Below are 26671 nucleotides of genomic sequence, written 5' to 3'. Positions count from 1 at the left end.
ATGCACTGTACGAAGCACTGGGGTGGATAATAATAATAATAATAATGTTGCCATTTGTTAAGCGCTTACTATGTGCAAAGCACTGTTCTAAGCGCCTGGGGGATACAAAGCGATCAGGTTGTCCCACGTGCGGCTCACAGTCTTAATCCCCATTTTACAGATGAGGTAACAAGCTCAGAGAAGTTAAGTGACTTGCCCAAGGTTACACAGCAGACATGTGGCGGAGCCAGGATTCGAACCCATGACCTCTGACTCCAAAGCCCGTGCTCTTTCCACTGAGCCACGCCTTACCTCCTTCCCCTCCCCACAGCACCTGTATATATGTACATATGTTTGTACGTATTTATTACTCTATTTTATTTGAACATATTTATTCTATTTATTTTATTTTGTTAATACGTTTTGTTTTGTTGTCTGTCTCCCCCTTCTAGACCGTGAGCCCGCTGTTGGGTAGGGACCGTCTCAATGTGTTGCCGACGGACTTCCCCAGCGCTTAGTACAGTGCTCTGCAGTAAGTGCTCAATAAATACGATTGAATGAATACAAGCCAATTGGGTTGGACACAGTCCCTGGACCACTTGGCTCACAGTTGTAATCCCCATTTCATTCATTCATTCAATCAATCGTATTTATTGAGCACTTACTGAGTGCACAGCACTGTACTAAGCGCTTGGGAAGTACAAGTCGGCAACATATCGAGACGGTCCCTACGCAACAATGAGCTCACAGTCTAGAAGGGGGAGACAGACAACAAGACAAAACAGGTAGCTTGTACTTCCCAAGCGCTTAGTACAGTGCTCTGAACACAGTAAGCGCTCAATACGATTGATTTAGACAGGTGTCAAAACAGTCAGAATAAAATTATAGCTATATGCACAGCATTAATAAAATAGAGTAGTAAATATGTACAAGTAAAATTATAAATAGAGTAATAAATCTGTACAAATATATACAGGTGCTGTGGGGAGGGGAAGGAGGTGGGGGGGGCGATGGGGAGGAGGAGAGGAAAAAGGGGGCTCAGTCTGGGAAGGCCTCCTGGAGGAGGTGAGCTCTCAGTAGGGCTTTGAAGGGAGGAAGAGATATGAGGCACAGACAAGTGACTTGTCCAAGGTCACATAGTAGACCGTGGCAGAGCCGGGATTAGAACTCAGGTTCTTGACTCCCAAGCTGCTTCTTTATGAAAATCCATCTGTTCTCTCCCTCTGAATTTATCCACTCTCTTCTCCGTTAGCCCCCAGCTCACGCTCCTCATTAATCGCCACCTAACCACCTCACTGCGCCTTGTCCCGATCTCTCCCGGCTCACGCCCTTCATCCTGCCTGGAATTCCCTCCTCCGGATCCGTCAGCCTAATGCTCTCCTTATTTTCAAAGGTCTTCTGAAATCACATCTCCTCCAGGAGGCTTGGCCCAATCAGGTTTTCATTCATTCAAAGCGGTTTTCTTTTCCCCAGCTCACTTCTGCACCATTTACGCGCTTTTAATCAATCAATCAATCAATCGTATTTATTGAGCGCTAAGTACAAGCTGGCAACATAGAGACGGTCCCTACCCAACAGTGGGCTCACAGTCTAGAAGGGGGAGGCAGAGAACAAAACCAAACATAATAACAAAATAAAATAAATAGAATAGATAGGTACAAGTAAAATAAATAGAGTAATAAATATGTACAAACATACATACAGGTGCTTTTAAGCGCTCAGTACAGTGCTCTGCACAGTAAGCGCTCAATAAATACGACTGATTGATTGATTTACCACTCACACCCAACCACAGCACTGCTGTACAGACTGTGTACGGCTACTGCTGAAGCACCTACCCTCCTACTTTCCCTTTCTCTCCTGTCTATGAATTATCTTAGGTCGTTCTCCCCCGGTAAACTCCCTGAAGGCACCGTTCATAGCTGCCAATTTTATTGTCATCCCCCAAGTACCTACCACAGGCACCAATCAATACTATTGATCGATACAGCTGCCCTTCCTGTTCAAATCTGGTGATGCGGACAGTGAGGTCATATGCCAGCTTGTACTTCCCAAGCGCTTAGTACAGTGCTCTGCACACAGTAAGCGCTCAATAAATACGATTGATTGATTGGGGAAGCAGCGTGGCTCACTGGAAAGAGCCCGGGCTTTGGAGTCAGAGGTCGTGGGTTCAAATCCCGGCTCTGCCAACTGTCAGCTGGGTGACTTTGGGCGAGTCACTTAACTTCTCTGGGCCTCAGTTCCCTCATCTGTAAAATGGGGACTAAGACTGTGAGCCCCGCCCCGGGACAACCTGATCACCTTGTAATTTCCCCAGCGCTTAGAACAGTGCTTTGCACATAGTAAGCGCTTAATAAATGCCATCATTATTATTATTATTATTGATTGATCCGGGAGTAGAGGGTTGGCTGAAGCAACCCTTTGCAAAACTGATACACCTGCCTGAGTCGTTCTCAAGTAACGATACATCCTTGACGTGCTATTTTGTTTGTCCTAACCGAGTCCTAATTCTGCTTCCAAGCCCGCGTTCCAGTATCCAGAGCTTTGTGACTCCGTTGCTCCAGGAGAGCAGTTTCCCTTCCTACTGCTGCTGGAAAAAGATAGTCTGTTTCTTGCCAACAGGACCCTTAGCCCAAGAGAAGCCACAGGCTACAGGAACCCAACGGGGCCTGAAGGAAACCAGGATTTCACAGAATTAGAGATATCTTACAAGACAGTGCGAGTACGGGCCGACTGGAAAGAGCGGGGGCCTGGGAGCTGGGAGGACCTGGCTTCTAATCCTGCCTCCACCACTTGTCTGTTGTGTGGCCCCAGGCAAATCAATTCTCCGTTCCTCAGTTTACTGTAAAACAGGGATTCAATACCTGTTCTCCCTCCTAAGTCTGAGAGAACCCCATGGGAGCGCCTGATTAACCTATATAATAATAATAATAATGGTATTTGTTAAGTGGTTACTATGTGCAAAGCACTGTTCTAAGCACTGGGGAGGTTACAAAGTGATCAGGTTGTCCCACGGGGGGGGGCTCACAGTCTTAATCCCCATTTTACGGATGAGGGAACTGAGACACGGAGAAATGAAGTGACTTGCCCGAAGTCACCCAGCTGACAGGTGGCAGAGCCGGAATTTGAACCCATGACCTCTGACTCCAAAGCCTGGGCTCTTTCCACTGAGCCCCAGTCCTTAGAAGAGTGCCTGACGCACGCATTCCATCGTATTTATTGAATGCTTACTGTGTGCACAGTACATGCTTAACAAATATCATTTTAAAAAGCACCGTATCTTAAACGTATAGCATCCTTTACGATTTGTACCTGTAAATTGACCAAGGTTCCAAACCGGCTGAAGTGCTCGTTAAGTTTGCTGATATTATTTAACTCTGGAGGAATCTTCCTCAGCTCGAGCTTGGTGTTTTCATTTCCAAACTGCACTTTCTTCTGAAAACCCGGGCTGTTTGTTCTGTTGAAGTTTGGCCTACGACGGAGTTCAAATCATTAGGAACTTGTGACAAAATTATGCGTTAAGGTGCGTGCTTTTTCCATCACCGACAACTTCTTGTTTCTGGAGACATCTAGCCAAAGCCATATTTGCTCAAAAAACCCTTCAATTAAACTACAGGACACTTGGGAAGTTCAGAATCTGGTGAGACCATCCCTCCCGGACAGAGATCCCACTCTTACGGAGGGTTGGGGGAAGGTTTCTGGGACAAATATCGGAGAGAAGAGCCCGCATCCTAGCACAGCCTGGCAGCTAGCTGTGCAAGGGTGCAAAGATTTCCAGCTTTGCTCTTTTCACCCATGCAATTTTCCCCCTCATGTTTAGAACAGTGCCCTGTAGGCAGAAAAGCTTAAAAAGTACAATTAATGCAAGCTCAACAGTCCTGCTAACCATGACATTAGCCACGATGATAAAACAGAACTGAGGGCAGAGGGAAGCAATAAAAATAATTTCGTTGAAATTATTAAAAAAATAAACAACACCCTATTGAACCTTAGTTTCAGTTCATTAAAGGAAGCCTATTTAGACATGTGTGTTTGGGAAACCTAAAATCCAGGAATTAAAAAAAAGAACGACGACAAGACATTCAAGTTTTCCTGCTCTCTCACTTGTCGAACCAAGTCTTCTTTGGAGGAACTCCAGTTTCCCCTGCTCCAATGGTCCTTTTCCTCGACTCTGAATCCACCACGATCCTCATACTGCTTTTATTGGGAGGTTTTTCTGTATGAAGAGAAGAGAAATACCGGACTAAATACTGTGTCTCAGTATAGCCAGGTAATATCACACTAGATCGAGTTCTTCGTTTTTGGTTTTAGGGGAGGGGGCTGTTGAGATACAAGGCATGACAGGATCAGATGGAAGCGCTCCCCCCAAAAAGATCGTGTTCCGGAACCGGATCGTGTTCCATTCCCTTTTCCAAAGTAGGGAAATTCACCACATAATTGCCCGAGCCTAGCTCTGCTGACGGTCTATCGCACGCTTTCACAAAGCCCACGGAAACCCAACACGGCCTTGGGGCTGTTCCCTACCCTTTTTCTGCTGCAAAAATTACACCTGCTACGCTAAGCGGATCGAGAGCCACAAGGTGATTCTAGGTGTGTTCTGTCGCCGATATCCTTTTGCGGATCGACTCAGAAGCAAGCTGGCCAGACAGCGAGAGAGAGGAGATGCTTTGATAGTGGCCACGACGTGATCTTTTCACCTTTCTCCTTCACTGCGGAGGTAACGGGAGCATCCTTGAGATCCTGAGGCACTTCCTCAGGGTCCCCACATGTTGTAGAGTAATTGTGTAAGTGTTTAACCAGGGCATCTCGTCCTTGCTCAGCAGATCCGCGTGGTTTCCCCGTTTTTCACGGCCTTATCTGCCGCGGTGACTTCCTCGGTGACTGAAACACGTACCCCACCTCGGCAAGGCAGAGGGTTTTCTGACTTTTGAAAGGACCCCGCTCTTCGGTGCCTTAAAGTTGCGTGGACGAGAACAATGCAACGTCCTAGCCATCTCTTCGGGGCTCCCTCCTGAACGGTACGGGGCAGGGGCCGTCTGCGCTCTTCAGAGGGATCGTGACGACGTGAACGGGGCCGTGTGATGCTTTCGACAGCGTATAGAAGTTCTTGTCTTCACGATAGTCTGCTTGGCTCTAGGAATCTGCCGCTTTTATTACCCACCCACGTCCACTATCAGCAGAGAAAACCGAAACGTTATCCCCCCAAAACCCGACGGTGGGTCCGAGTGGGAGAAGTCGGGGGCAGGCAAACGCTTACTCCACGTTTCTTGTACCACACACCCAACGCCCGTTTCCTACGCCCTCCCCTAACCTTATGAAAACTTGGGTGCTGACTTTCCCTCAGATTATAACCCCAACGGGCAATTTCTAACACCACGGATGAAGCTAGTTTGTACTGCCATCCGATAGCTACACGAAAGACTTTGGAAAGACACAGGGTTCGCGCGAAAATAATACTACGCATCGCAGTGGCTCGCAAGTTATACCCGCGGGGCCAGAGACACCGCAGTCCCCTGACTCTGCCGAAACCCCGCAGTACCTCTGGGAGGCAGATCCATGTCTCCAGATGTGAGGCCTATCAAATTGGGCCTTTGGGCATGCACTCTGTGTCGATACATCGGTCTGGAAGTGTTTGTGATGCTGGGAGCTTCGGGATTATACCCGTCTGTGTCGTATGTATCTGGTAATACAAAAACTGTAATTACACAACAATTATAAACCCCAGCTTCAGAGTGGCAGGGCATCCTTTTTCGGACAGAGAAAACATTTCTGCGTAACTAATCTTAAGGCACTCTATTCAAATACCCCATCGAATAATATTTTTTTAAAAACGAAACTCCGTTTCATCTACACTATTCCCCGGTGCTAAAGTATTTGAAATTGAGCCATGCTGGATGCTTCGCACTGTATACAGAGTGCAAGTTATCACGAAATCTACTCCTGGTAGTCAAACAAAAATTATTATAACATATAACTTGTAACACAAATTGTGGGATTGACGGGCACAACAAGGGAGCTCCTTGTTGTCTCCCTGGCATGTGCCAGATGCAGGGTATAGCTGCTATGCCCTAATGAAAAAAAAAGGACTTTGGACACAAAACAGATGAAAAGATTTGTGCCCAGTGAAAAGGAAAAGAAGACAGGGCAGTGGACTGAGGAGCTAAGGCAGGAACCTAGAAGTAAACAGATAATAATAATAATAATAATAATGGCATTTATTAAATGCTTACTACGTGCAAAGCACTGTTCTAAGCACTGGGGAGGTTACAAGGTGATCAGGTTGTCCCACAGGGGGCTCACAGTCTTAATCCCCATTTTCCAGATGAGGTAACTGAGGCACAGAGAAGTTAAGCGACTTGCCCAAAGTCACACAGCTGACAATTGGAGGAGCCGGGATTTGAACCCATGACCTCCGACTCCAAAGCCCGGGTTCTTTCCACTGAGCCACACTGAACAGATGGAGGGTGGGGCAGAAGGTCAGGCCAGCAGAAGGACTGAGGCTGTTACACTGGACTCTCCCACGAGTTTAGCAGAGTGCTCTGCACATGGTCAGCGCTCAAGAAATTCCACTGGTGGTGACGGTGATGAGAGGAGAATCAGAAACAGAACCAACTACTGCCGATGGGAAAGACTGGAGGGAGACCAAGAGAGAAAACTGAGGGGTGGGAGGAAAGGGGCAGAAGGAAACCTGGACAGGAGGGAGAAAAAGCCACACAGGCAAGGCAGTATAAGGAAAAGAAAAAGGTTAATGGGAGGCATATATCCAAAACACACGCACAAACAACTCCAACCCCCTTCACACAACCGAGAATTCCCCTTTTCCCCAAAGCTACAGGCCTACCCACCCAGAAACCCTCCCCTAGTCACTCACAAGTATCCACACCCAGAAATACATTCACTTTTCCCTACCCACCCAAACGCACAGGGAAAAACACATATTCTGCTGCAGGAATGTGTAGCTGCTGCTGCTAACTCAGAGAAATCTCCAGGTGACGCGCTCACAGAAGGGGATCCGCACATCAAGAACAGGAAGCAGAGCGAGCGCCAGAGTATTAAGAGCAGAGAAAGAGCACTCTGGAGCGGAATGGGAAGAACGAGCGACAAATATATTGTCTGGGTACCCTAGACCGGCATCAGGTAACCCTGCCGTGGTTCGTGAGGGTACGCCTTCTGTAAAGCACTAGGCTAAACCCTTGGGTACGTACAAGGTAAAGGGATCAGGCGCAGTCCCTGGCCCACGTGGGGCTCCCAAACGAAAGGGCGAAGGCGTACTCCGGAATAAAAGGCTAATACTGCACCTGTGTTAAAGAGGGAGGGTGGGGCGGGAGGCGGCTGGTGATGCATTCCCGTCGTTACCACAGTAGGAACGGAACTGGTTGCGGAGTTTGGAGGGGCGTCCATGCCGGCTGGTTGCAATGGTGGCAGTGGGGGAGGTGGTCCTGTCCCCATCGGAAGAAACAAGAGTGCCGATTAAAACCTACGCAACTATATTCACTTCTCACGTCTGTGGGTGCGGGGGGGTGTATATAATATATATATTATAATAATTACTAATTATATAATTAATATAATATAATTATTATGTAATTATAATAGCATTTATTACGCGCTTACTGTACGCAAAGCACTGTTCTAAGCGCGGGGGAGACTACAAGGTGATCAGGTCGTCCCACGGGGGCTCACAGTCTTAATCCCCATCTTACAGATGACGCGACTGAGGTACAGAGAAGTTAAGTGACTTGCCCAGAGTCACCCAGCTGACAAGTGGGCGGAGCCAGGGTTTGACCCCATGATCACTGACTCCAAAGCCCGGGCTCTTTCCACTGAGCCACGCTGCTTCCCGCTGCATAGCTACCAACTCTGTCACGGTATGCTCTCCCAGGCGCTTAATGCAACGCCTCGGCACACGGCGAACGCTCAATGAACACCACCGATCGATCTCCCATCCTCGTGTCTCTCTCCACTTCAATCCATACTTCATGCTGCTGCCCGGATTATCTTTGTCCAGAAACGCTCTGGGCATATCACTCCCCTCCTCAAAAATCTCTAGTGGCTACCAATCAATCTGCGCATCAGGCAGAAACTCCTCACCCTGGGCTTCAAGGCTGTCCATCCCCTCGCCCCCTCCTACCTCACCTCCCTTCTCTCCTTCTCCAGCCCAGCCCGCACCCTCCGCTCCTCCGCCGCTAATCTCCTCACCGTACCTCGCTCTCGCCTGTCCCGCCGTCGACCCCCGGCCCACGTCCTCCCCGGGCCTGGAATGCCCTCCCTCTGCCCACCCGCCAAGCTCGCTCTCTTCCTCCCTTCAAGGCCCTGCTGAGAGCTCACCGCCTCCAGGAGGCCTTCCCACACTGAGCCCCTTCCTTCCTCTCCCCCTCGTCCCCCTCTCCCTCCCCCCATCTTACCTCCTTCCCTTCCCCACAGCACCTGTATATGTTTGTACATCTATATTGCTCTATTAATTTATTTATTTGGCTTGTACATATCTATTCTATTTATTTTATTTTGTTAGTATGTTTGGTTTTGTTCTCTGTCTCCCCCTAGACTGTGAGCCCACGGTTGGGTAGGGACTGTCTCTATATGTTGCCAATTTGTACTACCCAAGTGCTTAGTACAGTGCTCTGCACATAGTAAGCGCTCAATAAATACGATTGATGATGATAATACAGTGCTCTGCACACTGTAAGCGCTCAATAAATACGACTGATTGATTGATCAAACCACTCAACCACTTAGACTGGATGCCTGGGCTCACCGCACGGGAGAGGGAGGCTGTTCCCTCCGCCCACCGACCGGCCCTGATGCCACTGAGTCTCCTCTTGGATCTGCCCCATCCCGGGAAGGGCTCCGGCAGTGAAACCTTGATAGCCATGGTAGCCACTGAAGCTTTTGGGACTACTATGCTAGGCCTTGAGGAGCCTGAAATCCTCCCGCAGTCACCGTCATCCACGTCTTTGGTTACGGTTTTCCTTCCGCTTCTTTCCCCCACCCGCTCCTTGCCTGATCCGTAATTCCCGAGCTCCTTGAGAGCCACGGTTTAAAGCAGTGCTTTGCACATAGTAGGTGCATAATAAATACAATCAATACTACTTCCTTTGCACCCCAGGAACGGGGTTTAAGCTACTTTCGGATATTCACCTGGAAACTGCTTTCCCTGTTTTAAGAGTTGGGACTGGGGAGAATCTTTTTGCCTTTGCTCCCAATGAAAGAACAAACAAAACGAAAACATGATTTATCCATCTGCTCTGAAATACCCCCCCAAAACCCAAGGGAGTTTGTTATCTTTAATTCTAGCACTTGCAAAGACTTTTTTTTTTTGATGGCATTTATTAAGCGCTTACTATGTGCAAAGCACTGTTCTAAGCGCTTCAGAGAACACCTCAAATCAATATAATTTTCCCAGGCGACACCCAGTAAGGCGGCTTGTCCATCCCACGTAACCTCACTGTGGGTATCATCATCATCAATCGTATTTATTGAGCGCTTACTATGTGCAGAGCACTGTACTAAGCGCTTGGGAAGTACAAATTGGCAACATATAGAGACAGTCCCTACCCAACAGTGGGCTCACAGTCTAAAAGGGGGGGACACATCTACCGACTCTGATACCTAATACTCTCCCAAGTGCTTACACAGTGTTCTGCACACAGTAATACAATTGATTGATTATCTGAAAAGCCTGAAAGGTTCCTCTGCACACAGCAATACAATTGATTGATTATTTGAAAAGCCCGAAAAGTTCCTCATTAGTCTGACCTGCTTGGGGCATATGCATATTTCCTTCCATTCGCCACCTCGTACTACTTGGGCACGTATCTGGAGAATCGTTGAGAGATAAAGATTTGAAAATTGGTTAATTGGTAAAAAGTGAACGCTTTAAAAATCAAATCCTTGAAAAACTGAGAGTCCGACAGGTTTTACATAAAGAGGTTAAGCTTTTTCTTCCTAATAGTTCAAAGGGTGGAGAACAAGACAACCCGAGAGCGAATACAACTAGCCACTTCAGGCTACTGAGACAAAACTTTTGACCCTAGAGACTTTTGACCCATGCCACTCTTTGTTCCCTTAGAGTCCGGCACAATTTGGGGTTTGGGGATAAGTTCACTAATAAAAGCATGCAGATGGAAATTAGAAATGCAATTTTTTTCGGGGGGAGGTTAAGGGGAGGGATTTTTTTTTTCCCCATTTTACCTGTGACGGGTGGAAGGCTCGGTGGCAGTGGTCCTGGAGGGGGTACTGGTGGTCGAAGGTTCACAGGCGGAGGCGTCAGAATAGGAGGAGGAGGAGGGGGAAGTCCCGGAGGAGGGGGTCCTTCAACGACGGGGGGCTGGGCCGGGAAAGGCAGCATTCCTGGAAGATTCACATCTTCTACGACGACGGGGTCACTTCCGTGATCGAAGGGGCACATGTCTCCTCGCATACAGAAACCCTTTTCTGGAAGGGAAAATACAATCAAGCCGCAGAAAGACGCAGAACCCCTTCCCTCCCCCACCCTCACTGTGTACACTCTCAAACCAGCCAGGTTTAAAAATACCCACGTAGGTATATGGATAATTTTAATACAGGAGAAATCATCATTATAGAATAGCAGTTGCCTATTATTTCCAAATGAGGAACCGTTTATTGAAGGAAAGCACACACTGCTATATACGGTGAATCTTCAAATCAAAGCTCTTCTTGGTGACAGGTGACAAGGCGGCAGCCAATTTAAACATTGTTTTCATTTTTTTGCCAAATACGAATTACTGAAATCTATTTTATCGTCCTTGAGTACAATCTGACACTGCTTGAAAATTTTTAACCTTCCTTTCTAAATGACATCTAACAAAACAGGATCGATCTGTGGGCACATTTTCCAAGTTCGAAGACATTTTCTCCATTAAAAAAGACTAATACCCGGTGACCTGAAAAAATCACTTGAGGAATATTTGGTGTAGCCTAGAAATGCCAGCATAACTTTTCCGATGACCTACGCTCTATTAGCAAGTCATTTCTATGTTGCTATTTTTTGATTGCTGGTTTTTTTTTTTAAAACAAATCAAGACTTCCTAAAGGACAACACAAAGAAACATGTGCTGAATAGTACCAAGGCAGAATGATAATCTGCATGGCAATCTTGTTTTTCCGAAGTACGCTGGCATTTATATAATTGTCCCACTTTTTGAATACCTTTTACAAGCTTAAAACGAGGGACTATTACTGAGAATAGATATACAGAACTAAGAGGAGCCGGAGAAAAAAATGAAAAAAGGTGGCGAGAGGAAGAGAGAGATAAGATGGAGCTTGAGTCTGGAATAGATGTTAAATCCCCTCTACCCTCTCCCTTTTCCTCTTCCTTCTCTGCAGCATTTGACTAGAGAAGCAGCCCGGGGCCTGGAAGTCGGAGGACCTGGGTTCTAATCCAGCTCTGCCAACTGCTTGCTATGTAACTTGGGCGGGTAATTTAACTTTGGTGTGCCTTGGGTCTCCTGATCTGCCTCTTATTTAGACTGTGAGCCCCAGGTGGGAAAGGGACAGTGTCCCCCCAGATTATTTGGCGCCCACCCCCTCCCTTAGAACAGTGTTTAACACACAATAAGAGCGCGACCAATACCACAAAAACAATAAAAAGTAACAAGAAACGGTCCTTCGCCCTTCTCTCCCCAACGTGGAGGCCGTATGAGGCCTAAGCTCGACCTGGCCCTTCCCGACTGCCGCGGATCCCACTTCAAACCTTTCGGATGCACTGCTGATCAATCCATTCTTCCCAAGGCCAACCTAATAATAGTAATAATAATAATAATAGTGGCATTTGTTAAGCGTTAAGCACTATTCCAAGCGCTGGGGAGGTTACGAGGCGATCAGGTGGTCCCACAGGGGGCTCACAGTCTTAATCCCCATTTTACAGATGGGGTCACTGAGGCACAGAGAAGTGACTTGCCCGAAGTCACACTGCTGACAAATTTGAACCCATGACCTCTGACTCCAAAGCCCAGGCTCTTTCCACTGAGCCAAAGTCAGTGTACTTTCTTCACCCTGGGCCACCTTTAATAGCTCCCTGATACCCAATGGCACTTGTTTAGGAAATCACTACCTAATTACCGTCCTCCCAGGGACCGTACGCTTATTATAGGCAGGGGACGCTTCTGCTAATTCTCCTGTACCGTACTCTCCCAAGAGCTTAGGACAGTGTTCTGCACGTAGTAAGCGCTCAATAAATACCACTGGTTGAACAAGGAATAAGTTCTGATACAACGGATCAGAATGGATATAATGGATTAGCAGATGAGTGGCACAGCCGGGATGAGAATCCAGGTCTTTCTGATTCCGCGGCCCAAGCTCTATCCGCTAGGCCATGCTGCTTCTCCTAAGCTCTTAAATATCATTACTACTACTACTACCACTACAACTACTACTACAAGTACTACTACAACTACTACTACTACTACTACTACAACCACTACTACTACTACTACTACAACTACTACTACTACTACAACAACTACTACTACTACCACCACCACTACTACTACTACTACAACTACTACTACTACTACAACTACTACTACTATTACTACTACTACTACTACTAATAATAATAATGTTGGCATTTGTTAATTGCTTACTATGTGCCAAGCACTGTTCTAAGTGCTGGGCTGTATTCAAGGTAATCAGGCTGTCCCACGTCTTAATCCCCATTTTACAGATGAGGTAACTGAGGCACAGAGAAGTTAAGTGACTTGCCCAAAGTCACACAGCTGACGAGCAGTGGAGCCGGGATTAGAAACCCACAACCTCTGATTCCTAAGCCTGTGCTCTTTCCACTAAGCCACAATGCTTCTATTATTATTATTAATAATAAATCCTCCTGGAAATGGGATTTTAGAATGACTTTCAGATTGGGATGGGGAGGGAGCTCCACACAGAAGAAGAGCATGAGCAAAGGGGTGGAGGTAAGAGAGACGAAAGAGAGACAATGAGCAGGGTGGTTTAAGAACAAAGAGTGCAAGCTGGGCTGTCGTGAGAGAAGAGAGTGGATAAGTACGGGGAGAAAGCTGCTAGCAAAGTCAGCCATCATCATCAATCAATCGTATTTATTGAGCGCTTACTGTGGGCAGAGCACTGTACTAAGCGCTTGCTTGCTGTGGAGAAGAATGGGTAACCACGGAAGGTTTCTGACAAGTGGAGAGATGCACGCAGAGTGACGTTTCAGAAAACTGATCGGGGCCGCAGAGTGAAGAGACTGGAAGAGCGGCGTGGTCTCAGGGAAAAAGCACAGAGAATCTGGGTTCTAATCCCGCCACTTGTCTGCCGTATGACTTTGGGCAAGTCACTTTACTTTTCTGGGCCTCAGTTACCTCATCCACACCACAGGGGTGACTTAGAATGAATGAGTGTATAACTATAACTCCGACAGGCCTTTGGCTGCTTTCTGTATCACCTTCCTGTGTGCCTGTTGCTAACCTCCCTAGTCCATATTATTAGAATTTGGGTCCCTTGTGAGTTAGTACAGTGCTCTCAGATCAGAAGCAGGTGGCTCGGTGGAAAGAGCGCGGGCTTTGGAGTCAGAGGTCATGGGTTCAAATTCCGGCACCGCCAACTGTCAGCTGTGTGACTCTGGGCAAGTCGCTTCACTTCTCTGGGCCTCAGTTCCCTCATCTGTAAAATGGGATGAAAACTGGGAGCTCCCCGTGGGACAACCTGATCACCTTGTAACCTCCCCAGTGCTTAGAACAGTGCTTTGCAGATAGTAAGTGCTTAATAAATGCCATTATTATTATTATTAATTTAAAAAAAAAAGGAGGGGAGAGGGCGGAGGCAAGGAGACCAGTGAGAAATTGGATGCGCTAGTTGGGATGGATGCAAACCTGACTACTTTTAATCTGTATTCTTCTTCCCAGCACTTAGAACAGCACTGTGCATAAAGTACCCGCTTTTTTGGAGTAGTTGGTAAGTGCTTACTGTGTCGAACAGCGTACTGACCGCTGGTATAGGTACACGGCGATTAGGTCGGGCGCAGTCCCACCCAGGGCTCACGGCCTACGTAGGAGGGAGGACAGGTACTGACTCCCCATTTTACAGTTGAGGAAACTGAGGCCCAAAGGCGGCAAGTGACTGATCCAAAGTCACACGGGAAGCAGAGGACAGAGCCAGGATTAGGCTCCGAGGCCCAAGTTCTTCCCACTAGGCCACCCTGCTTCATTAAAAAACTATTACAACTACATAAAGCATGTCGCATTTGACCCTGGCGACCTCGGAGAATACCGCGGCGGAAAAGCAGGGGTGTGCCCCTTCCACACCCCTCTCCCCAGCTCAATGGTACGTCGGACGGCTTACCATCGTAGTCTCTGCAGCGTTTCTTTGGCATAGGTGGCCGTGCGTAAGCGTTGTGGTCCACCTGGTCTTCGTGAAATTCAGACCAGCTTTCAGTAGTGTTGTTTCCGTGATGAGTAGGAGCGATGACCGTGATGGTGCTACTCAAAGTTGGAACGGGGTAATGGCCGGATGAAATGTTCGTTACGGAAGAAACCGGAGGGTAGTTGTTCTCTAACGGGTCTGCTCTGTCCAGGTCGTATTTTGGCTTTCCCAGATCTCTTTCTGAAAGGAAATGGGGCGAGAAATCCGATTAAAAAAGCATCACGTGAAGGGGGTATCCCAAGTACAGCACTGCTTTGACATTCCACTTCCCCTTTTATAAAAAGGACACTGTGGACGAGCCGTCTCTTTCTTTCAACGGTCTTCAAACAGATGATTTCTAGCAAACTGAGGAAAAACTACAGGAAAAAAAGAGAAATGGTGTTGGGGGTGATGTGCTCTTTACTTTAACTGCATTCAAATGTTTTTCTCTTCTACGGAAACACGCTCTCAAGTTTTCCCCTGCGCCTTCCCAAATGTCAGCCGCCCATTTTGGGTGCGATACGAGCCGTAAAATGAAACATGCCGTCGAGGGATGGGGGCGGAAGTAAGAGGCAAGAAAAATGTTTCTTACAAAACAAAGAATCTTCTCTCCAGAAGGTTATCTCCAGAGGTGACAGACAGGGAGACTGGGCAAGAGGAAGGAAGCAAGGGAGACTATTTCTGTACCCTATTTCTGGATATTCCCTTCAGCCCATCTTGTCCGCCGTCCGCTTGCAGTTTAAAGTGGCGTATAAGGATTTCAGCCGGACGGGAACCTTGTCGAAGGGGTAACTGAAGTACCGGTTGGGTAAAGATCGGTGTGGGTGACAAACTGTTGGGGATGTGGGAAACGGAGAGGGGGCGAATATGGCAGGGAGCGGACTCGAGTCAACCAAGGCATCCGTATCAGCTTGTTGGGGGCGTCGAGGGTTCTCAGCTCCCCAAGATTTTGGATGCTTGGGAGGGTGATGGGGGTGGCGTCATTCAGCTCGTCCGCCCCGTCCCTTGGAGCCCTGAGCCCCTCCTCTCCCAGCCCAGCAGGGACCCTGACACTGGATTAACGAGGAAATGGAGTTCTGAGCTATTCTATTCCCTGTTCAGCTGGGAACTCATTCATCTGAGAAGACGACTGGATTTGAAAAACCAGGAAGAGAACAGACTCAGTGTAAATGCTTTACTGTTTAAAAAAGCAAAACCGTGCTCCCACTATCTTGACACACGCCGTATCCATTAAAAACAATGCCTAAGAAACCGAATGTTCTTTGCGCCGACGTCTAAATGAAATGTTACTGCTGTTCTGAAAAATTGTGGGTCCAGCTTATCTTACATGAGCAAACCACTCTGCTCGCAATGAAAGGCAAATCCCAGGCCCCAAACGGTCTGTATTTACCCCTGCTCCGCGTTCTGCTTCTGCTTCTGGTCCTGCTCCTGTCTCTATCCCTGTCTCGCAGTCTTTCTTTACTCCAACTTCGACTTCGACTCCTGCTGTAACTCCGGCTCCGCCCGCGTCGCCTGTTGTACCGATCTCTGTAGGAGTCTCTTCTGGGAGGGTTGCGGTCATAGTCTCTCTTGCGAGAACGCTCATCTTTTTTCCTTTCGTCGCGGCTCCTAAAGAGAACGTTTGCGGAAAGATAGCTGGGGAGGTGAAACATCTGTTACTGGGACACCGCAGCTGAACGCAAGGGTCACGATGTACAGCGGTATCCTGTTGTTATCCTGGTAAACCGGATGTAATAATAATAGCTACGGCATTTGCTAAGCGCTCACTACGCGCTGGAGTAGAAACAAGACAATCAGGTCGCCGAAGGTACTGTTTCCCTTGGGACACACGGTTTAAGTATGAGGGAAAGCTCACGGCATTTATGTACATAACTTTAAATTATATATTTAAAATTATTTATTCATATTAATATCTGTTCCCCCTTCCCTCTAGGCTGTAAGCTCATTACGGCAGGGAATGTGCCTGCTAATTCTGTTGTACTGTGCTCTCCTTAGCTCTTAGTACAGTGCTCTACACATAGTAAATGTTCATTAAATATAACTGAGTAAAAACAGCTATTCAATGTCCATTTTATCAATGAGGAAGCAGAGCCACAAGTTAAGTGACCTGTCCAAGGTCAAACAGCAGGCGAGTGGAAGAGCCAAGATTAGAACTCACGTCTTCTCTGACTGTCAGGCCCGAGCTCTATTCAATAGGCATGGCTGCTTCTCATTGGAGAAGTCAGAAAATTCGGAAAAAAGGTCTCCCTAAAGAACACACGCGATAATAATAATAATAATAATAATAATAATAATAATAACAATGTTGGCATTTGTTAAGCGCTTACTATGTGCAAAACACTGTTCTAAGCGCTGGGGTAAATACAAGGTAATTAGGTTGTCCCACGAGGGGCTCACAGTCTTCATCCCCATTTTACAGATGAGGGAACTGAGGCCTAGTGAAGTGACTTGCCCAACGTCACACAGCTGACAAGTGGCAGCGCCGGGATTTGAACCCACGACCACTGACTCCAAAGCCCGTGCTCTTTTCACTGAGCCACACTGCTTCCCGCAAAAAATCGATAAAAAGCCAAAGACCAAAAAAACAATGAGTGCAGTCATTCCTACTGCAACACTGATAATGTCAGAGTCTTCCAGAATGCAAATGACAGTTGCAGAAATGCTAGTAGGAAGATGGTTGTAAAAACCCTTGAATTGAGCCTCTAAAGCTGGTTTAAGCCTTTTGCTTTGTGTTTCTGAATCAGAAATATCAGCTCATTAGCATTTTACAGGGAAACTAAACGGTAATGGCTATGGTCACTGTTTCCAGTAAATACAGGGAAGTAGTAGTAGTAGTAGTAAAAACTATTAACATTTACTTCCCTAGACTGGCGATGCTAATGAACTGAAATCCCGCTGGAGGCTCTGGTGGCTGAGCTGAGTGAAGGGCCAGGTGTTTCCTTCTCCCAAATCAGGTAATGAAAAAATGCATCACAGAAGGATGCATCAATTTTTTTTATATTATTTCTTAAGCGCCGCTAAATCCGGGCTGCGGTGTCCTTAGCATTTTGCTAAGATGGAGGGTGCGATTTAGATATCTAACTTTGAGGATCGGGATTACTATGACCGGCCCTATGAGCTAGAGGGAAGACAAACTTTGTGATCACTCACACATTTTTGGGTTGCTCAGCCTGTCAGTGTGTGCCTGTCTCTCTAAAGGTGCAATCACTCAATGCTAGGCCCATCCATTACATTTAAACTGTAAATATCTCTCAGTGTGCCTATTAAACACAATGCACCTCTTTTGTTCCCAATCTCGGGACCCAGCTGTTGTATTCAGGATTAAATGGAAATTACCTTAATCTGTTTTCTTTCCCCTTCTATGCTTCACTATTCCTAAATCAGTCAGTGAAGTATTGAATATTTACTTTGTTCAGAGTACTGTACTAAGTGCTTGAGAAGGTATGAGTCGGTACACATGTTCCCTATCAATCAGTCATATTTACTGAGCACTTATTGGTTGCTGAGTAATGTATAAGTGCTTGAGAGAATACAACAGAGTTGGTAGACCTATATATATCCTGTCCACAGCAAGCTTACAGTCTAGAGGGGGAGACGAGCATTAATACAAATGAATAAGATACGGAGTTGTACGAAAGTGTTTTGGGGATGAGAAAAGGGAGCAACTCCAAGTGCAAGGGCGACACAGAAGGGAGCGGGAGAAGAGGAAATGAGGGCTTGGTGAAGGTCTCTTAGAGGAGATGTGCCTTCAATAAGGTTTTGAAAGTGGTGAGAGTAACTGTCAGTAAAAGGTGAAGGGGGAAGGCATCCAGGCCACTCCAGGCCAGAAGCAGCATGTGGGCGAGAGGTTGGTGGTGACACAGATGAGACTGAGGTACAGTGAGTAGGTTGGCATTAGAAAAGTGTGTGGACTGGGTTGCAGTAGGACAGCAGTTAGGGAGGGTAAGAGGGGGTGAGGTGATTGACTGCTCTAAAGCCAATGTCCTCGAGGAGCTTACAATGAAGAGTCTGGGGGAAGAGACTGAAGTGGCCGGTATGAGTCATTCCGATCAATCTGTTCCCATCAAATTGCTATGCTTTCCCAACGCAATAAGCCAGCGACAATCTGCTCCACCCTGCTACGTTCCAAGAACTTGTTTTTGCCATCTCGTTCTGCTGTTTAATGGTGATTGGGGTTCCGAGGTGCTAAAGAAGCTAAACACGTCACAGACGTACAACACACACACACGGATTTCAACATGGCTTTGTATACCTTCAACTTGGAAAGGAGCCTGATGCTGCAACATCACCCTTTTCCTATCTGCCAAAAGCCCAGCCTAATCTTTTTGATGGCTTCCCACCCATCTCCAGCCCACACCCATCACTGGCGAGTGTTCTGGCTACGGAGCAAAATTTGGTGGCAGCAATAAATGAGGAATGACTAACAGAGAACACCGGTTGTACACAGGGTTTCCTGGCTGTGAGGTGATGTACAACTCTAGTTTTCCTTGGACTATCGTCAGCCTGGAGCGAGGTGCAAGATCTACAAAACAATTCACATCCTTTAGGCGGCTTCGGAGTCGGGTGCCTAAAATCGGCATATAGCAATTCCTGAATGACGGTGGATTGTACACGCTGCCCGCCCACCTCCCGCTTCCAGATCCAATCTCAAATGTGGTGGTCTGGGCACTCAAAGGGCCTTAACAATATGCCAAGGAACAGAGATTAGACATCACCGAACTCGCCGATCTCCCCTCACCTCCCCGCCTTCTACAAACGGCTTTCCAAAATCCCATGAAATATCAGTCTCTCAGTAACATCCACGAGGTCTGGTGCAGAGCCCCGAACCCAGAGATGTGGGCAGAAATAAAGCATACAAACGGACACAACCAGCTTGGCCTAGTGGACAGAGTGCAGGCCTCAGAGTCACAAGGATCTGGGTGCAAATCCCTGTCCTGCTGTGTGACCCCAGGTAAGTCACTTTGCTGGGCCTCATAGATTGTAAGCTCTATGTGGGACGGGGACCGTTTCCAACCTGATTAGCCTGTACCAAAAAAAACCCAAAAAACTTGAGACAACAGCAAAAGACCCCAAAACTTAATAAAGTGCCTGGTTTGTAGTAAGTGTTTAACAGATACCATTAAAAAAAACCAACTCAGCTCTCTGCAAAGATATACACAAGTAATCCGGCTAATGGAAAGGATAAAACAGGGAGCCCTATTAAGTCAGAGGGTGGGCATGCTAATAAAGCCTGGGGGCTGGAATCAAGCCATTGAAAAAATGATCCACCAAGGCTTCCGAACACTACTACCGCCAGCCCGGCTTCCTTCAAGGGCAGCGCTAAAGCATTTTTAGATAGAGATCAGCATTAATTCTGGTTCATCTGTACTTTCCCTCGGGTCAAAGAGATAGTTATTCTGCCCAGGATCATGGCTCTCTCCTCTGGCCTCGTGGAGGTGCTTAAATTCTGGGTCACAAAAATCAGCACCACGCTTCCCTGGAAGAGTCAGGTCTGGTTACCTGAACTCCACAAGAGCGAGGAGAGGGTAGAAAAAGCTCTAGTCTGCTTCAAAAAAGCTCTCCAATAATGTAGGGGTTGCTAAAATACAAAAATCTGCAACTTTGAACTCACTGTGTTTAAATGCCACACCTTCGTGCAGGTACTCAAAACTTTTTATCCCTAATTTCCCTAACGTTGTTCTTGGTAACGCTTGTGGGGGGGGGGGAAATACACACAAGTTATGGTAGAACCAAGTACGTCATATCCTTTAAATAAAAAGGTAATCTGTTAATTGGAAATAAACGCTCAATTATTAATCACCTATTTTCTCTGTACCGGGAGCTTGATGGTGGAGGACTATGATTTAATCTTCTAGAAAACTTCTTTTCTCGCTCCTCTTCCTTCGTGATCTAGAGTTTAAAAGAGCAATGTTATGAGTTTGGCATTAAATTACAGTCATCAGGTAACCATTTGAATAATAACTTTTTACCAAAAATTGACGTCTAGTTATCTCCTTCAAGGGTTTATATTACTCCCCATCTAGAATTCCTACCGCATTATCTGCCTCTACCACCCACTCCAGATTCTACTAACAGTCATCTACCATCCCCTAGCCCCCACCTCCAACTTTCTGGACCATTTTGATCCATTTATGACACGTCTTCTTTCCCCATACCTACGCTGATCCTTGGGGACTTCAATACCCACATAGATGTTCCCAATGACCCTTCCGCTGCCCACTTTCTATCCCTCAGTTCCACTGCTGACCTCCTGCTCCACCCCACCTTGTCCGCTAATATGGACGCACACTCGATCTCATCATCTCTGGCCTCTGCACAATCTCTACACTCACAAACTCGTGAGTGTATTTCTCCCCCTCGTCCCCCTCTCCATCCCCCCCATCTTACCTCCTTCCCTTCCCCACAGCACCTGTATATATGCATATATGTTTGTACATATTTATTACTCTATTTATTTATTTATTTTATTTGTGCATATCTATTCTATTTATTTTATTTTGTTAGTATGTTTGGTTTTGTTCTCTGTCTCCCCCTTTTAGACTGTGAGCCCACTGTTGGGTAGGGACTGTCTCTATATGTTGCCAATTTGTACTTCCCAAGTGCTTAGTACAGTGCTCTGCACATAGTAAGCGCTCAATAAATACAATTGATGATGATGATGAAACTCTGAAATCCCTCTGCCTGACCACCACCTCCTCCCGACAAATCTGTGCTGTTCCCCCACAGAGACCTCCGATTTTTGTCCCCATCCGATTTTCCTCATGCCCTATTTAGCTTCCGTACCCAAACTACCTTCCTTTGGTGTCCAAATTGATGCTCAACATCACCCTCTCTAATGACCTCAACGCACTCGCTCCCCTATACCTTTGTCCATCTCGTACCACTAACCCACGGCCCTGGATCGTCTCCACAGTCTGCTTCCTTTGCTGCTGTGCACGAGCCGCAGAGCGCCGCTGGCAGAAATCTAGGGATCAGGCTGACTTTGTCCACTTCGAGTTTATCCTCGGGTGTTTTGACTCTAACCTCTCCCCTGCCCGGCAAAATTATTTCTCCATCCTTGCCAGCTGTTCCGTGCGGCTTCCTGCCAAAGGTCACAAATGATCTCCTTGCCAAATCCAATGGCATCTAATCCAGCCTAATCCCCTTCAACCTCTCAGCTGCCTTCATCACTGTCGACCATCCCCTTTCTCCAGGAAACACTACCCAACCTCAGCGTCACTGACATTGTCCTCTCCTGGTTCTCCCCTCATCTCTCTGGCCGCTCATTCTCCGTCTCTTTTGCAGGCTCCTCCTCTGCCTCCCACCCCCTAATTTTGGGGTTCCCTCAAGGCTCAGTTCTGGGCCCCCTTTTCTCCATCTACAGCCACTCCCCTGGAGAACTCATCTGCTCTCAAGGCTTCAACTACCATCTATATGTGGATGATTCTCAAATCCACAACTTCAGCACTGATCTCTCTCCCTCTCTGCAGTTTTCCATTTCCTCCTGCCTTCAAGACATCTCCGCTAGAATGTTCTGCCATTACCTCAAGCTTAACGCGTCCATAAGAGAACTCCTTATCTCCCCAAACCTGCCCTTCCTGTCTTTCACATTTCCGTGGACTGCACCACCGTTCTTCCTATCTCACAAGCCCGTAACCTTGGCGTTATCCTTGACGCCTTCTCTCGTTCAACATATATATTTAATCTTTCGCTAGATAGATTAGATCGGTTCAACCTTCACAACATTGCTAAAATCTGGCCCTCCCTCTCCATCCAAACTGCTACCACATTAATCCAACCACTTATCCTTTCCCACCTTAATTACTGTTATCAGCCTCCTTGCTGACCACCCTGCCTCCTGTCTCTCCCCACTTTAGGCGACACTTCACTCTGCTGCCCGGATTATTTTTCTACAGAAACTTCCGTCCCCGTTTCCGCACTCCTCAAGAGCCTCCAGCAGCTGCCCATCCACTTCTGCAGCAAACAGAAACTCCTTACCATCAAGTTTAAAGCACTCAATTGCCCTGCTCCTCGCTCTCCCCTACTAACACTCCTCTAATTCCAACCAACTCGGTGTACCTCGATTTCGTCTATGTTGCCGCTGAACTCTCACCCATGTCCTGTCTCTGGCCTGAAATGCCCTCTCTCTCCATATCTGGCAGATAATTACTCTTCCCTACCCATTTCAAAGCCTTATTAAAGGCACATCTCCTCAATCAATCAACCAATGGTATTTATTGAGCACCTACTATATGCAGAGCACTGCTCTAAGCACTTGGGAGAGTACAAGAGAATTAGCATAATGATCTTACAGTCCAAGAGGCCTTACCTAAGCCCTCTTTTCCTTTTCTTCCACCCCCTTTATTCGCCCCCTCTCCCACACAACTTCCGTACCTACCCGTAATTTCCCCATTTATATTAACGCCTGTCTCCTCCTCTAGACTGCATGCTCGTTGTGGGCTGGGAATGTGTCTGTTTATTGTAATAATAATGATGGCATTTATTATGCGCTTACTATGTGCAAAGCACTGTTCTAACGGCTCGGGGGGCATGCAAGATGATCAGGTTGTCCCACGTGGGGCTCACAGTCAATCCCCATTTTACAGATGAGGTAACTGAGGCGCAGAGAGGTTAAGTGACTCGCCCAAAGTCCCGCAGCTGACAAGTGGCGGAGCCGGGATCTGAACCAATGACCTCCGACTCCAAAGACCACGGTGCTTCCCCAAACTCTTCCAAACGCTTAGGACAGTGCTCTGCACACAGTAAGCACTCAATAAATATGACTGATTGATACTCTATTCAATCACACAAGGTATTCACTTATTGTCTTGCAGGTTTACTGATAAAAACAGAATGGCCTATGGAAAGAGCACAAATAAAGGAGTCAGGAGGGAAGTTCTAACCCTGATTCTGGTACCTGCCTGCTGTATGATTTTAGGCAAGTCACTTAACGTCTCTGTGCCTCAGTTTCCATATCTGAAAAAAATAGGCATACAATCCCTATCCTCCCTCACTCTTGGATTCCGAGTTCCTTGTGGGACACGGACTGCGCCTCATCTGCTTATATTGATCCCGGTGCTTAGTGCAGGGCATTCATATATACATACACAGCCTACATTCTTAACAAATACCACAATTACTAAGTGGGCGTTTCAAAAAAATCCAGTGTCAAAATACATAAAATTTTGAAACAGGTCATATTCTTAAAAAACGTTGAGAGATCTTTTAAGATCCAATTTCCCGACTTTTTTGTTGTTAATAAAAGCATTAATTTTCGTTCTTTAAAAAATTAAACACTCTTTATGATGATGACCTGATCTGGTAAAACGATCCCCAGGAGAAAGAAAAGAAATAAAGTATAAAAATTATTTTAAATCAAGGAAAAAATACAAAATAGAACTGTTCAAGTTTAAAAATTAAAGACCAGTAGTTTGGGAATTTATTCACCAAATATAAACCACAGAAAATATTTTCGTGAAAAATTTAGGCAAATCAAAATCTTATTTCAAAGCGGCATTATGATCTAGAATTTGGTTTTAGACTTAGAATTACCTGAACTTGGAGAATCACCTAAATCGTGCTTTATTCCAGAAAATGATGTTTACAGAATAATGCACTAATCTGAAACCACCACGAATTAGCCCCACAAAGGACACTATGAAATGGTCACGATTTAGTAAGCAGTGCAAAAACAGGAAGAAAGAAATCAAATGCTCAGAACGTTTTCCAAGAAGGCAAGTAAACAGGGTACATAGACTCCTCTCTCCCCTAATCAAATTACTATTAGTGCCGTGAACTCTTAAAAGAACAGTCCAAGAAAGAAGTAAATAGATTCTGGTCAGAAGGCTCCATTTTTGTGAAAACTTAGACCTGGCTAACAAAATCAACTGGAGCAAAGCCCGGTCAGTTAGAAATATTTCATATTATGTGCAGCACTTACAAAAATCACTCTTTTTTTAGTCAATCAATCCATACGATATTCCCTTAAATACCAATAAGCTCATTGCTCTAGGCTGTAAACTCATTATGGGCAGAGAACATTTCTGCTAATTGTCCTATACTACCCCAAGGGCTTGGAACAGTGCTCTTCCCACAGTAAGTGCTCAATAAATGCCACTAATTGATTGCTTTCTTGTTTTTGCGTCATTGAGCTGAACTTTGTACTGAGTCGACTCATTCCAGAGATACTGAAAACTTCTGAGGCAACATAAATAAAAGAGAATTATAGTAGATGCCCATTACCCACAAATGGGAACATTTCTTTCAATCATTCAGAGATAAATTGGCCAAACCCAGTTCTCTTCAGTTCTCCCAAAATGGCCTGCATTCATTTGGCTGCTTTATCACACTTAACTTGCCAATCATCCTAACTGGCTTCAATTTGGAAAACTAACCAGTTGACCGACAAACACAGGGATAATCAACTTTCGCGCATATTCTCCTCAATTAGCCTACCCACTTCACCTACATTATGGAGCTGCGATCTTGCCAAACCCCTGCTATGGAAAGCTTATGCTGTATAGAATTCATCTGTACTTGTACAGCCAACTTGTACTTTCCAAGCGCTTAGTACAGTGCTCTGCACACAGTAAGCGCTCAATAAACGCGATTGAATGAATGAATGAATCTGTTTTGAAACCGTACGCAGGATCGAGCTACAAATCCCAAAAAGGCTGGTGCTGTTGGATGAACCTTTCTAACTCCTTAACAACGTTCTGGCCGAAACCTATACTGATAACTCGCATCGTGGCCCGAGGGAATATCTGAAACGCCCATTTCCACTTACTTGACCTAAAAATCTATTTCTTTTACTGCCTTTCTGTGCCTTTGCACACTTCTGATCCTCAACTGTATTCGCTGCTCAGCTCTTTCCTCAAAGTGAGCAGACACAAAGCCCAACTCTCTCTCTTCAATGACTTCTCTTTTGTGCTAAATCTCTCCCGGAGAGAAGTTTACACCAGTCACCAGTTTCTCTCTCCCTCTCCATCTTTCAGCTTCTGACCCCCAATTTCTTGTTCAATCCAAGCTTTCGGATCCTGATTAAAGGCTAACGTGGTCACGCCTGCATTTTAATCGGCATGCGCTGCCTTTGGGTTGAAAAGACTTCAAAAACAAAAACCAAACAGGTGACTTAATGCTCTGGAATTATTCTAAGGACCAAAGTATAACTACCTTTATCCCTATTTTTGTACCTTTGTGTGTGGAGAAAGGAGGGCTCGCCTATGCCTAAGGCCAGTGGAATTGATGCCACTGCAAACCCAATCCATGAGAAGGGAAACTAAAGTTTCAATCCTGACCAACAGCAATCAATCAATCAATCACATTTACTGAACGTTGTGTGCAGAGCACTGAACTATGTGTCCTTGAGAGAGTAGAACAGAACAATGTGATAGACACATGCCCTGCCCACAATGAGTTTACAGTCTAGAGGGGGAGACGGCAGCTTACGTCTTACAAGGAAACTGGCAGATTCAAAAGTAAAAGCCCCGCACCTGAAGCCCATATTCCCAAAGAGTCTAAATTTTTTGCTCTTCTCTTACAAATGACTCCCGTTTTCTTTTTGATCTTCCCGGGAAGAGACCTGAAACGTGTCTCCGTGGCGTAATCGAAAGGAAAGTCATACTTTAATACGGATCGCAAACGAACAACTTCAACGGCATTCAGAATGACCCCAAGTCCTACCTCTTCTTTTTTTAAATCTTTTTCTTGGTGTTGAAAAAATTCTACCTTTAAGCTTCCTGACGTTGGCTGCTCTGGTGAAGGTAAATAGCTTTTCGTATTCACAGCATCAAAGAGTTTTTCTACAAATATCTGGGTCTCTAAATGAAAATAAAAACAGAACAGTTAGCGGGAAAAAAACCAAACCATTATGGGTCGGGTGGGGGGGGGGGCTCCCGTAGGGGAAGGGACAGAGGTTCACGATTAGGGGAGAGGAGGCAGGAAAGAAAAGCAGGGAGATGACTATCAGAAACAGACACATAGGAGGACAGAGGTACCTGGACCAGACCTGATATTGAATCCCCATTATCCAGAGGAGGAAACTGAAGGCCCAGAGAAGGGAAGTGACTTGCCCCAACTCACACAGCAGGCAAGGAGCAGGTGTGGGGGTTAGAACCTAGGTCCTCTGTCTCCCAGGCCCGGGCTCTCTCCACTAGGCCACACTGCTTCCCATCCATCTTTGAGGAAGGACAATCCATACCAATTCCCTAAAAGACGACAGGTTGCGATTCTCTACGCTTTCTCATCCCATATATCAAGCATGATGTGCTGGGCAAACAATGGGTAAGCAGTCCTTTAGCTAGGCACTGCCAATCAACCAAACAATAGCACCTACTGA

The 26671-nt window shown here is 46.3% G+C and overlaps 1 protein-coding gene across 6 annotated transcripts in view; it reads right to left on the bottom strand.

Moving 5' to 3' along the window:
• Positions 1-26671, bottom strand: part of RBM26 (RNA binding motif protein 26) — an 89808-nt gene that overhangs the window by 35687 nt on the left and 27450 nt on the right. For 2 of the 6 annotated variants that reach the window (XM_038758897.1, XM_038758900.1), the window contains exons 3-12: positions 26017-26153; positions 20156-20244; positions 15746-15963; positions 14296-14556; positions 10171-10413; positions 9736-9795; positions 7278-7418; positions 5519-5674; positions 4084-4195; positions 3292-3451 (exon numbers count right to left, since the gene is read on the bottom strand). In XM_038758897.1, coding sequence (XP_038614825.1) covers positions 3292-3451; positions 4084-4195; positions 5519-5674; positions 7278-7418; positions 9736-9795; positions 10171-10413; positions 14296-14556; positions 15746-15963; positions 20156-20244; positions 26017-26153 — 1577 coding nt within the window. The remainder of the gene's footprint in view (positions 1-3291; positions 3452-4083; positions 4196-5518; positions 5675-7277; positions 7419-9735; positions 9796-10170; positions 10414-14295; positions 14557-15745; positions 15964-20155; positions 20245-26016; positions 26154-26671) is intronic. The other 4 variants (XM_038758898.1, XM_038758901.1, XM_038758899.1 and 1 more) reach the window with 3 other exon arrangements.

Source organism: Tachyglossus aculeatus, chromosome 17 (assembly GCF_015852505.1).
Source record: "Tachyglossus aculeatus isolate mTacAcu1 chromosome 17, mTacAcu1.pri, whole genome shotgun sequence".
Taxonomy (NCBI): domain Eukaryota; kingdom Metazoa; phylum Chordata; class Mammalia; order Monotremata; family Tachyglossidae; genus Tachyglossus; species Tachyglossus aculeatus.
Note: the sequence above shows the minus strand (reverse complement) of the source record. Positions and strands in the feature narration are given on the sequence as shown.